This window comes from Schistosoma haematobium, chromosome 1 (genome assembly GCF_000699445.3).
Source record: "Schistosoma haematobium chromosome 1, whole genome shotgun sequence".
Taxonomy (NCBI): Eukaryota; Metazoa; Platyhelminthes; class Trematoda; order Strigeidida; family Schistosomatidae; genus Schistosoma; species Schistosoma haematobium.
This window is the reverse complement of record NC_067196.1, coordinates 19226995-19240840: the sequence shown is the minus strand read 5'-3', so window position 1 is coordinate 19240840 and position 13846 is coordinate 19226995. Positions and strand designations below refer to the sequence as shown.

Here is a 13846-nt window from a genome sequence, read left to right as displayed (position 1 = left end):
CTTCGGACCGACAGTAGTCTCGGAGGGGGGCTCCAGGCCCAGTTTTTTCCATTGTTAGTCGTTATCTTAATTTTGTCAATATTCAACGTTATTGAAGCGATTTACTTAAGGTGCACATAAACTAAAACAGACAGGTCATTTTCAGTCCTTAGTAATGTTAACCAAAAAGATATAAGGACTTACAAGTTAAATATATATTTATTTTTGAGAAATTTATGGATAGACTGCTATTTTAACACCTTAATTTATTAATTCAATACTGGATTTTCTTTCCAATGATTAACAATAAATTCTGTGTTTATAAACTTTTTTCTTCTGTCAAATCACCTTTTTATAAAGTTAATTTTTTTAAATATTATTTTCCAACTGTAATTAACTTGATAGGTCATTTTCTGAAGCTATTCACATGGAGCATCAATTAGTTGAAATGAATAAATCAACTGAATTCAGTTCAATGAAAAGTAGAAAATTAAGTGATAGTAGTATTCCATCATCAATTGAAGCGCAAATTATATCAACAACATCCTCTTCTTCAACAACAGTTACAACAGCAGCTTATCGATTTAGTAATTCACATTTATCGGATTATATGGCTAAATTACATATGGATCAATCTTAAACATTATCTCTCTCTATTCTCTATTCATTTATGATTATTTTATTTACTATTAATCTCTATTGTATTTGCCACAAAAAAGAAAATTCATAATGTACATTACTGTGATTGTTTGTCTTTATTACCGTTATAATCTGATATATTACTATTATTATTATAAATGAGTAGTAAATTTTAAAAAATGATGTCTGTTATTTGATATCTAACCCTAGTCAATAGATTTTTGTTACTCTTGTATACAATCCTAACTAACAAGTTAATTAATTATATTTGTGCATGTTTACACGTATCTATGCGTCAATTTAAGTATCTTTATCTCTCAGTTCTTATTCAATTAATTTTTCATCAATTTTTTTTTATTAATTCAATTTTATTATCTTATTGGCCTCTTTTTTCTTTTTATAAAATAATCTATTTCTCTCTTCTCTGTTTGTTTATTTTTTACATATATATATATATATATATATCCATACATGTTGTTATGGGATTTGTATTAAATTAACATTTTGCATCTGTAAATATCTACACAACTTTTTTTTGGAGTATTCCCCAAGTGTTCGAGCTTGCGGCGGGGTGGTAGTGGTGTAAGAGTGGAATTATGAAGAATGTGTAATCCATCTATTCTCATTTATTATAAACTTCATTCACTTGAAAGAATATTCATCATGTTCTCTCTATCTCTCTCTCCCTTTCTCTCCTTGGATGTATTTATGTGTTTATATATTTATTCATATAAATGTTAAATGATTGTTTTATTACTTTTTGTTTTCTTTCCGGTTTTGATCATTGTACTCCAATTTCAAAGACCATACTAATTTCGTCATTTAAAAATGGATTTATTTTAATTTTATGTATTTGTTAATAACTAATAAACAGTTATATATATATATATATATATATATATATATATATATATATTATCTTAACTAGTCCATTACTATTCTCATTGAATTGTTCTTTTGTGTACATTATTCAGAAATTTCTAATAGTGGTAATAATTATAATCGGGTTTTTTTCTCCGAATAATTAAGAATATTAGCTGGTCATTCTTATCCTTCTTTTTCTTTCTTTGTATATATCAACTAAATAATTATATATATATATATATATATATATATATATATATATATATATAAAAATAGCCAAATAAGATCAATCTTTTGCAATATTATTCTCTCTGATTGTATTAAATTTTTTCTTTTATGGAAACATTCTGCAAACAAAATAAAACTAAGCAGTTTATGTGATTTCTGGCTTAATTAGCGATTATTATTACTTTATCATAATGTATTGAATAAAACACTGAATATGATGATAATTCTCTTCTTTTTCGTGATATTTTTCTCCTTTTTTCCTGTATTTCTGTTCATTCTTTCATATCCTTCTTGTTTTCCCAATTACATATTACAGTATGATAAAAAAAATGATATTTGCTTTGACTAATCATTTTTTGTTCTTGTTTTGCTCCTTTTTGTATGGTTTATGTGTCGAGTTGTTTTACTTATTGATATTATTGGTCTTATATATATATATACATATATTGCGTTCTTTATCCTTAAAACCTTGTCTTGTTTTTGCCTCGATATTCATGTTGTGAGTGTGTGTCAATGAGGAACAGAGTAATGATATCAATCTATACAGAATAATAAATGTATATTCTTATAAATAACTGTTAATGGTACAATTAACAATTATCATATCGATCTAATTGTCATAAATACTAATTTTCTCTCCCTTTTGCCTTGCTCTGTTCACTTAATAAATTTTCTGATTTATTTTTCTGTTCGTTTGTTTTTTGTTTTTTTAATGCTTTTTTATAGTTATTAGTTTTCACTAACTTATTATTCTCATTTTGCAGGACTGTGTTTATAATATTCATTTAAATGAAACTTCTATTACTATTAGGGTTTTGTATACAAGTGAATATATATTCTTTTAAAAGAGTGAATGATAAGCAATCAGTTTGAATTAAATATCACTTTGTATCAATGATTTTAAAAGTTTTGAATTGATATCATGTATTGTTGCACAGGACAATAGTGTGGGACTCATTGAGAACTTACAATCGATAAAATGACCAAACTGAAGACTCAGATCTTAAAGCTACTATATATACCCTTAAATTATCAGTCAGTTGTAAACAGTGTGGAACCTGAAATAGATATGACTTTTAAAGTACAGTTTTACAGTAGTAATATTTTCTAGTCTAGCAATGAAAGAGACTGAAAATAGACTGTGCTAAAAAGTCTAGGTCATAACATCCGCTTTGAATTTTCCAGTTTCTTATATATACATATATTGTTGGGTCTACTTCTGTTCCATTAAATCGATAGATCTATTTAGATTGCAATTATTTCAAGTTTACATTCGATACACATATAATACAAATACTCCTCTATATGATATTATTAAATGCTGAATGCTTCTATCTCATTGGTAATACTACCTTAGTCTGCTTTACATTACCCAAGCTTTTTGTAGACTACAGATTGAAGATCAACTAGATAATTTTTGCTAATCGTAACCAGTTAACTATATATAGCTTCATTAGTGACGCATTTCCCTGTAATCCAGTGGAATACCAATAGTTTCATTTGACTTGGCGTCAATAAAGATATCGTTGAAAGAAATTGTTTTTTGTTACATCTACTTCAAATGATCTTCCTTTCAAAAAAGTCACTGTGAGTGCAGCAAACAATATTTCTCATAATACTTTAGATAATCAACAACAAATCCTCCATTAGTATTTTTCTAATCATATTGGTCAAGCGAATTGCTCTGCGAACAGTCATCTTAATCATCACTCAAGGCCGGTGTATCTCTATATTGCCACTGACGATGATTCTATTCGTTAGTCACTTGATGAATCCACGAAAATAGATCAAATTATTTTATTTAGACTTTTATTATCTAATCAACCAAGTACAGGTTTGTATACTTGGCTTTGAATGTGCAAGCTTGTGATACTTACCCGATTCCTTACGCTCGAAGTACAGATCTGCTACTTTGATAAAAATCGAACACTTTAACCACTGAATTCCTCTTGCATATAAAACAAGATTTTTAACAAAACAGCATATTTTTTGTGCAAAAGCCAAAGTCGATTAATATTTCTTTGTTTAAAAAAAACGATTGGCATACACACAAATCATTTAGATTTTGAAGAAAACATGCCAGACTAATTTTTAACATTGATTGTCATACACAGTAATTTTTAAATATGGTAGAAAAAAAATGAGAACATATAAATGCCCCATTTGTTTATTCTATTTCTTGAAAAATATTTATCATTGGCGGAAAGCCAACTGCTAAAAATAAATTGATTATGATTAAGTTAACTCAATACAAATTAACATATTAGTATAACAGAAAGAGAGCACTGGGTAACCAGAAAATCCAACACAAATCGGTGTATTTACTATTTTTTTTAAAATCAATGACATTTTCTGTATACAAATGGAAATAAAGAGGAAATCACGTTTAAAATAAATCCATGGAAACTTTGATTACAACAAAAAAAAAAGGTTTAATTTTGGTTAAAATTCATAGAACAAAACAATTAGTATCGACTAACCGGTTCATTTATATTGAATTTTCTTTTTGATATTTAAATAATGATCACCTAGATTGATAACAAGTTCCAATCATTGATTATATGAAAAAAGAATGGATAGAGTAATGTTATGATAAAAGTGAATATGACCAAAGAAAATGGAAATATAATCACAATAAAATGATTTCATCGTTGTTTTTTTTTCTGTTTTAGTCTGTGTTTTCTTTTTCTTTTCAAGATTCATAATTGTTGTGGTACATCGATTGGTTGCCAACTAGTAACATCGGATTTGAATAATACTTTTTGTGGTAAAAGATTAAGTCTATTGAAAAGAAAAAAAAAAATTAAATGTAGACATTATATTCATCTTCATTAACTACAATGAATATTTAATAATCAAATGTCATTCAACTAATAAAGTACATTAGTAAATCCGGAAAGTATACTTTATACTTTATTTTCATATAACATATTTCATACTATTCAAAAGAGAAGCAGTATTCTTGAAATCAAAAATAATTTCTTAATAAGCATTAAATTGTAGGGATTCCAAAAATATTGTATCATGTAATAAGTTATAAACGTGAAGGATATTATTTTTAATTGCACATGGTTACTATTTTTTTTATCTTATCAAATATTCATTCGAAATGTTGAGGATTTTTTACTAAATATTTACATCATTCAAAATGAATAACTATAGTATACATATTTTTGATTGGTTTAAAAACTCTTTATTAATGATCATTGAATTAAACCAAAATCATTAGATAAAATATCAAGCTAATTGAATTCTCTTTTCAATACGTTTTAATTTTCACTTGTATTTTGAGATGGAAGTGACACATTGAGAGTTTATCATAGTAACGAAAAACAGAAACATTGAAGTAAAGAGAGTAACAGTCTTTTGGTCCGAGTGTGGGATCCATCATTAGTGTACACAAAACCACACGAGGGTTCGAGCCCTTCGGGTCTCACGGCGAACGTCTGACCATTAATACCATTGAATCGGAAAACAATGGTAAAATTTCGGATTGAGTCGTATAACAAAAATTTTTGGCCATGGGTGCTCATTTCTATTGAGTCCCATAATAAGACAAAACAACTGTATACTACTCCTTAGTTTTCAGTGGTACCCAATCTGGTGCTCAAAATTGCAGTTGAAGCTTAACACGGCTAAATGTGGATGGATAGGTTTCGGTAATACAACAATCGACTTAGATTTTACCATAAATGGTGAGGTGTTATTTAAGTTACATACAGTAGTGGGCTTAGAACTTAGATACTCCTACGATTTATCGTTTAAAGAACAGGTATTGAAACAGATCTCCAAGTCACAACGTTTTATGGGTTGCATAATTCGAAACTTACATAACAACGAGTCACGTATTTTGATGTACAAAGTATGTGCTCGACTACTCCCAGAATACCGCACGTTTATTCTTAATAGTGTGCTCATAAAGAATGAATTACAGTTAGAATCCGTAGGCTATATTATTCGTACAATTTTATGTACAATGAAATGGAAACATAAGATTTGATTGGATATTTTCTGTCTACCATCATTAGTATTAAACAATTTTACACATGAAATCAATATGACTTTTGATTGATGATTCAATTGAAACCATATGACAATAAAATCAAGTGAATTGTTTTCTAAAAAAAAGCTTGTATCTCAATACTGAAGTATAATAACCGAATGAAGCACTAAACTTTTATTGTTACTTAATAATAATAATGAAATAAAATAAACTTATTATATGTGAAAATTATATTTGAAATAATCTCAGTGATTCAAATTTAAATAATTCCAAAGTTTCGTCCAACTGACTTGTCTGGACTTCTTCAAGGTTGATTTTGATTATTACCCTGAGGAAGTCTAGACAAGTTAGCTGGACGAAACGTTGGAATTATTTAAATTTGAATCACTGAGATTATTTCAAATATAATTTTCACATATAATGACTTCTCTATACAAGGCCCAAAATTTCTGTCAAACTATTTGTTTTAATCTTGACGAATATTCGTATATAAGGAAACTTAATTGAAATGTATTCTTATTTTAATGTGGAAATCAAATAAGGTATATTTCTAAAACATTACTTCACAAGTAACTACGGATAATGAATTATTCTTCGCATATACTTATCCTTAAATCATTCTGAAGTAAACTTAAACCAAAAGAGGTTGTTGTAAAGAAGCTAATATGGCCACTGTGGTAAGAGCTAAATTGAGATAAGAACTTAAGGGGTTGGATTACCACAGATAAAATCCATAGCTTATTCCAAGGCTTAAAAACCAGTGAAACGTATTCACTATAGAAGATTTAACACCGTTTCAAGTGAAAGCATTTTTATACACAGTAAGTTATCTTGTGAAATATAGTGCATAAAAATGACGGCTCAAAATCTTAGAGCCAAAACAAATTTTGAGGGTTTTTTTCAACAAAAATAAAATGATCTGAAAAGTAAGCTTTATCAAAAGTCGTATTTGTCAGCTGGGTAGATTTAAGATTTGTGATCGTCTGTGCAGCTATAAAGTTCAGATATCTGATTTTAAAATAATGAATGGTATCTATCAATCTATGGAGAAAATATCAAATAATCATGTGATCAAAATAAACAAGAATGAAAAAGAATCAAATTGACAAAGTCTATCGAGACAACCATTGATTTACAAGGTCATCAAAACAGACTTATTTAGTTATTGTAGAATAATTAAGCAGCTCATTTCTAAATGAAGTAAGCTTTGATGTTTAATATAACTACTATGTAAGTTTCCAATGAAACTATCTAAATCCGAGAACACGTAACCCGATGTCTGATTCCCCAAAATATATTTCATGCTGTATAAAAACGTTATGTCTTTTAGAAGTAAACAAATCTTTCATAATAAAGATAATTACTTCTTTAATAGCCTAAAACTGCTCACTTTCATAGAAAATTTGAAATGAACTGAATGCATCAACTCACTCACTTGGTATTATTTGGCTTGTATCTTCCGATTGAGGTTTAAGACTGCAATTGATCAGTCTGTTATCGGCATATGTGCATACTGTGCGTATGCCTCGATATTGCCTTAATTCACAAGCTTTTTGTAAGCAATGATGGGTAGTGGCTAGCAGTGGAATCCAGGAAGCGTGTTTCGTCCTATTTAGGACTCGACTGCTGGATGTACCTGCATCTCAGAGAGTTGATGTTCACTCTGAGACTCGAACCCAGTACCATTCGCTTCAAACGCCATAGCGTTATCTGCTCAGCTACTGAGTCCTGATAGCCACCTAATTGTGCAATGGGGTGAATTTAAATTCACTTGGTATTGTTTGACTTGTATCTTCCCATTGAGGTTTAAGACTGCAATTGGTCAGTCTGTTATTGGTATATGTACATACTGACGAGTCCCGAATAGGACGAAATGCGCGTCCTGGATTCCATTGCTATCCACTATCCATCATTGCTTACAAAAAGTATCAAGTCATTGTTTTATTTAATTTCATGTGGATCAGACAATCATATCGACCACAGTTTTTTTCTGTATCTAAATCTAACGAAATAATTTGTCAGAAATTTTCAGGCTACATCAATAAACCATGATTCATTTCTTTTATTATTATTATTAAAAAGAAGAACATCATTACTACCGATAAACAAAATCGAAGAACGTAGGAGTTTCATCTAATAAACAAATAATATATATGTATATATTCCTGTAAAGTAAATATGACCTTATCATTTCTTTATGTATCATCTGACAACTCATTAACGTCTATTTCATTAATATTATCGAAGAAATTCCAGTAAAATCAATTAAATTACTAGTAATAAATACTGGTTAAGACAAAATATATATATACATAACTGATTAAACTTACCTATTTAAAATAAGCCATATGACTGAACCCATTGTATTCCATAAAACAATAGCACTAACATAAATAAATACACAAAATAAGAAACGACCTAAATAGTCGCGTGCTGTAGATAACCAATTCTCTGATTGTAATACAACTTCAGTAAAATATAATGAAGCATTATAACTATATATAAATATAGATATATCATAAAGAATAAAAAAAGAGAAAATAAAAAGTAAATAATTATTTATTATAATATTTAAGTAAAATAAATAATATTGTTAAACATTTCACTAGTATCAATTGAACATATAAATATATGGATCCATATAAAATGGATTTAGTTTAATTAAATGAACCACCTTCTTAATTCTCCATCTTTGCTTTCATATAACGAAAGAGTCTGTGTATCCAATATCAACTTTACGGCACCACGTTCCATAATAATAATAATAATAATAATAATAATAATAATAAGGTGAATACATTTCTAATTCCATTTATTTTTTCTTCAAATAACTTACTTGTATTAGTGTTTCACCAAGAGTGTTTATTCATCGAGCTTAGTAATATTACTTATATACATAAACTATATATTAAAATATTCTTTTTCATAGTGAAGTTTATTAATTCTAAAATAATAATGAAATATACTTTGAAAAGAGATAAAGATTTATCATAGTCTATAATATTCTTTAATAATGTATCAAATTATGGTCAACTATAAAAAGTGGCATCTAGTTATTTGTATCTAAAATAACATACCGATCATTGAATAGTTCTTACTATGAAATTTTAATTAAACTATTATCAAAAACTTATATATGTGAATTAATAATAATAAACAGGTAATTTTACTATCCATTGTAAAGTAAAAAATTATTTTACTTTAATAAATCAAAGTTCATATTAACGGTAATCATATTGTGTATTTACAAGTTTCAACTGTAAAGAATGCCAATTGAAACTTTATTAACTGGCTTTTTTCAGTTAATTGAATGATTTAATGGTAAATTCTCTTGAAAACTTTATAAACCTGAATGAAAAAAAATGGCGGGTTAACTCTTATTACCTAGGAAGTGATATTTTATCTTATCAGTTAATTATAGCTTTGATAATATTGTATAGACTATTAAATAAATACAGTCATATATATGTGTAGTATATGCTACTTATGCCTGTTGACATAATGTTCAACAATATAGAGAAGTTAAATAAGAATATTTTTTGTTTGAATTTGAAGGTAGTTTAAATCAAGGACAAACTTCACCTAGGCAAGGGAATCTGAACAGTTGCTTTGTTCCAGTATGAGACTCCTTTGAAATACTCACCTAGACTCCTTCCATAAATCAAATCTAAGACATTCAAGCCTCCAAGTAAGTGAATTATTTTTCAACCATTGAGTTGGTGCTCAGAGATTAACATTTTCAATTTTAGTCAATTTGTAACATTACCCGACAATCATCTAGCTACTATCCGTCTATGGTTTACGAAAGTGATTGACTTAAAATAATATCAGAAGGGGTTTGTTGAGATTTTTAGAAATTTTCACAGATTGGAATCATGAGTCAGTTAAAGCTAGATCATCAGCATCTGCTCACTAGTGACTGACTTCAAGAGATACTCCTGGAGTTCTAGTGGGAAGCCGTTACCAGTGGAGCACAACCAGGTCTGTTGTGAGATATCAGCTCACTAAAGACAATGGTATATGGTGGCGCAACTTCGTGGATTGGTTGAAGTTAGACATTAACACCGTTGGATGCCGGCTCAGTGGTCTAATGGTTAAGTGCTCGCACGCGAAGCCAGTAGGTCCTGGGTTCGAGCCCCTCGTGGTGCGGGATCGTGGATGCGCACTGCCGAGGACTCTCATACTAGGACGAAACGGCCGTCCAGTGCTTCCAGGTTTTCAATGGTGGTCTAGCTTCAACTGACTCATGATTTCAATCTGTGACTTACAATAAGACTATCTTTAAAATATATATGATAAAATGTTATGGTTGAGTATTGATCGCATGATATTAACCAAAGTGAAATAATATAAATCCTGCGATTTACGATCAGATCTATTTTCACAAAATTCAATGTATCCAGTTCATTTACTTATTGAATTATTTTCTTTTAAACAATCCATTCTGAATTATTGTACATCAAATTACGGTAACTTAATTACTTGGTATTATTTGTTTGGAGCTTGAATCATTAATAAAACATACAAAATGAATAAAGTCAATTTAAATTTAACTCGTTTTCATTTTATTATGACATTAAATCTGATTTATGATTAATTACTTATGTGTAACTGTTGTGACTTTTAACCCGGTTAAATATCACGTTTTATTAGGCCAATCGAAATACAACTTATACAATCTTAGTACTGTGCCAAACCAATGACGTTCGACCGGTATGAACAGTCTAGTGTCCTTAGTGGTCTTTTGTTCTCTCAGTCTTTACAGTTGAGTCCAGAACACTAAAACCAGATTCCACGAAATTCATTAGCCCCACGGCAATTTTTTAAAAAACCCCACCCACCCTTTTTTAAAATGTTTTTTCAACCCAAAATTGCAATATTTTTCATCCCGTTTCGTCCAATGAAGTGGCTAGTTTTAAAGTTCGTTTTTAATTTGTTAGTTATGTTTTGTCGGATTGCTATAAAACATCAGTACTTGTCGACGAAGTACATTTTAATCATCATTATGGAGGACAGTAACGTGCCTAGTACAAGCGCTGTTGTTTCTCACGTAACAGAAATAGAGGAAGTCTTTTTGACAACGTTGTTTCTCGTTGCGTTCCCATCGATTGAAGCGTTGAAGTCCGCTATCACAAATTATGAAAGATCAACTTACTGTCATTATGTAGTTCGAGATTCGCATTTGTGCAGAAATGAAAACTCGTACATTAAATTTGTGTGCTGGAGACATGGCCGTATAACATCTAGCGGTTCGTCACAGCGGATCAGACGGAGGAGGTAATTTTATAAATGTTATTAACATTTTTTGTCATGAAGGGCTTCCATGAACACTCAATGTCCGGCCTTCATGTATTGTAAGATTATCGACGGCTACTGGACTGTTGTACGTGGGAATGTGCATCACAATCACGAGTGCAATTCCCTGAGGTACCAAGGTAATTCATGGGTGCGCAGGTTAACAGAGGCCCAGTTTGAAAATGTGCGACCGCTGCTAGTATCTGGTGCTGCTTCATTCCACATTAAGAATTATGCTTACCATTCGTATGGGAAACTACTGAATGATCAAGATATCTATAATATGCGGTAGAAAGTGTTCTCACGGGGGAACATTCCTGGCAAGCCATTTGCCAATTTATAATGTAAACGATAGGTGATTACGGGAAATTGAAAGCGCACATAACATCTTTGGGTGGGCGATGCGAATACGAATTAGACGATGAGAACTGTCTATCGTACTTTTTCTTCAGCACTGGTGATCAAAAGATTTTTGCAGACCGTTTCGGTGATGTTATTGGTTTGGACGGAACATACAAGACGAATAACGAGAATATCTATTTATATCAGGTCGTAGCCCTTGATATGAATTTGAAGGCGATACCCGTTTGTATTGCATTTATAAGTCGCGAAACATCGACTTTGATTTCTCGATTCCTGTCGTTCTTCCAACGGTTAACCAACAGTCGACAGGTGGTAGGCATTGTGACAGATGATTCACCTGCAATAGCTGCTGCCATCATGCAGGTGTATCCCAATGCTCACCATATCTTGTGTCGCGTCCACCTTGTTCGCAATGTTATAAAGAGGGTAAGTGTTTCGTTCATTAACATTAACCCAGTAACCTTAATTGTAGAGGGTACGATCAGATTCCATGCGCTGCTCCTGTACATTTTCCATTGAAAACGGTTTGCCATGTCGGCACATATTGGCTTACTGTACACACAGTATGACTGATGTGAACTTACAGTCAATTTGTGATAGGTGGTTACACTCTGATACTTATCTGACTCGTATTGCAGTTGAGAATTATTTCCCAATGCAATTGAGCCAGCCGAGCATGAAGAATACAGTGATTGCGTTAATCAGGCGACTGTCTGAGGAACAATGCAGTTCACTTTATAGCCAGTTTTATCAAGAACTTCACGGTAGACTACCACCAACGCCGTTGAACTTACAGGCTGAACCGCAGTTGTACACTGGAACAAGTATGTCGACTAACTTTACAACGCCGTTGATGCATCGAGGAAATGTCGATTTGGATGAAACGTTAAGTAACGACGAGGATGACGTAGTTTCTATAAACTCAGAAGAGTTAACAGAACTGGACATCCAAAATGAAGAAGATGAAGAGAACCGTTTGTGTGACATCTGTAATCTTGCACAGCCGCCCTATGAAACTGGTGATGAAGTGGGTTGGGTTTTCTGTCCTTGTGAAGCTATGTTTCATAGATTCTGTGCTTATGACCCATCACCGAACGTACGAGCAGTCCACTGTCCGATGTGTGGCGCCATTACCAACTAATAGTTTGGAAGTCCCACCGCGAGAACGATTAAAGGCCCTTTTCAGGGCCACCCACAAATTGATTTAAAGGCATTTTTCCCAATATTGTTTTTGTCTTTGGCAAAGGTCAAGTGATTAAGCACTTTTTAATGTCGAATGCATTTAGATATACTTTAGATATTAATAATCGATAAGCGATTATCGCTCATGTATTCGTAAACTTGTTTCTAATGTATAATACATATAAAGGTTAAGAAAGCAGACAAGATTTTGTCATTTTATGAACACTTATCTAATAATTTTAGATGTAAAATAATGTAATTACCGTTCATGTCTTAGTAACATATTTGTAAACTATCTATTACTAGTACATTTTAATAGGAATATTTTAAAATAGTGAAAATCGTTATTTTGTCGTTAGGTGAATAAATTTATGATGACATTTATTAGTGAATATAATAAGATAGTTACAAAGATGAATGTGATTAAAGCTCATAGAGAAGTAAACAAAATTGAGAAAAATATCTTCCTTATGAATAAGATAGAATAATATTGTCCGACCGGCCATTTTTTTAAAAAAATTTTCCAACCCCAAATTACAATATTTTTCATCCCGTGTTTCGTCCAATGAAATGGCTAGTTCCAAAAATTAGATTTAATTGGTTAGTTATGTCTTGAAAATTGTTATAAATTATCAGTACTTGTCGACGAAGCACAATCTCAATCGTCATTATGGAGCAGAGTAACGTGCCGAGTACGAGCGCTGGTGTTTCTCACGTAACGGAAATGGAGGAAGTCTTTTTGACTACCTTGTTTCTGGTTGCGTTTCCATCGGTTGAAGCGTTAAAGACCACTATCACAAATTTTGAAAGATCGACTTACAGTCATTATGTAGTGAGAGATTCGCATATTGGCAGAGATCAAAAATCCTACATTAAATTTGTGTGTTGGCGAAATGGGCGTATAAGATCTAGCGGTTCGTCACAACGTATTAGACGGAGGAGGTAATTTGGTAAATTGTTTTATAATTTTTTTAATGAAGGGCTTCTATGAACACCCAATGTCCAGCATTTATGTTTTGTAAGATTATAGACGGCTATTGGACTGTTGTACGTGGGAATGTACATCACAATCACGAGTGCAATTCCCTGAGGTACCAGGGTAATTCATGGATGCGCAGGTTAACGGATGGGGAGTTTGAAACTGTGAGACCGCTGCTGATTTCCGGTACCGCTGCATTCCACATCAGGAATTTTGCTTACCAATCTTATGGGAAATGTCTGACCGCTCAAGATGTCTGCAATATGCGGTACAAAGTGTTCTCACACGCGAACCTTCCTGGTACGGAATTTGCC

General features: G+C 31.3%; 2 protein-coding genes across 2 annotated transcripts in view; one reads left to right on the top strand and one right to left on the bottom strand.

Annotated features, from left to right (window-relative positions):
* HDAC9_2 (Histone deacetylase) overlaps window positions 1-1674 on the top strand; it is a 55989-nt gene extending 54315 nt beyond the window's left edge. Inside the window, exon 13 of the mRNA XM_051208752.1 lies at window positions 385-1674. Coding sequence (XP_051073333.1) covers window positions 385-619 — 235 coding nt within the window. The 3' untranslated portion in view covers window positions 620-1674. The remainder of the gene's footprint in view (window positions 1-384) is intronic.
* Window positions 1675-1808: 134 nt separating this feature from the next.
* The window catches only part of MS3_00004320 (uncharacterized protein), a 91611-nt gene continuing 79573 nt past the window's right edge, over window positions 1809-13846 (bottom strand). The window contains exons 41-42 of the mRNA XM_051212225.1: window positions 8044-8208; window positions 1809-4491 (exon numbers count right to left, since the gene is read on the bottom strand). Of these exons, the coding sequence (XP_051073332.1) occupies window positions 4410-4491; window positions 8044-8208 (247 nt within the window). The 3' untranslated portion in view covers window positions 1809-4409. The remainder of the gene's footprint in view (window positions 4492-8043; window positions 8209-13846) is intronic.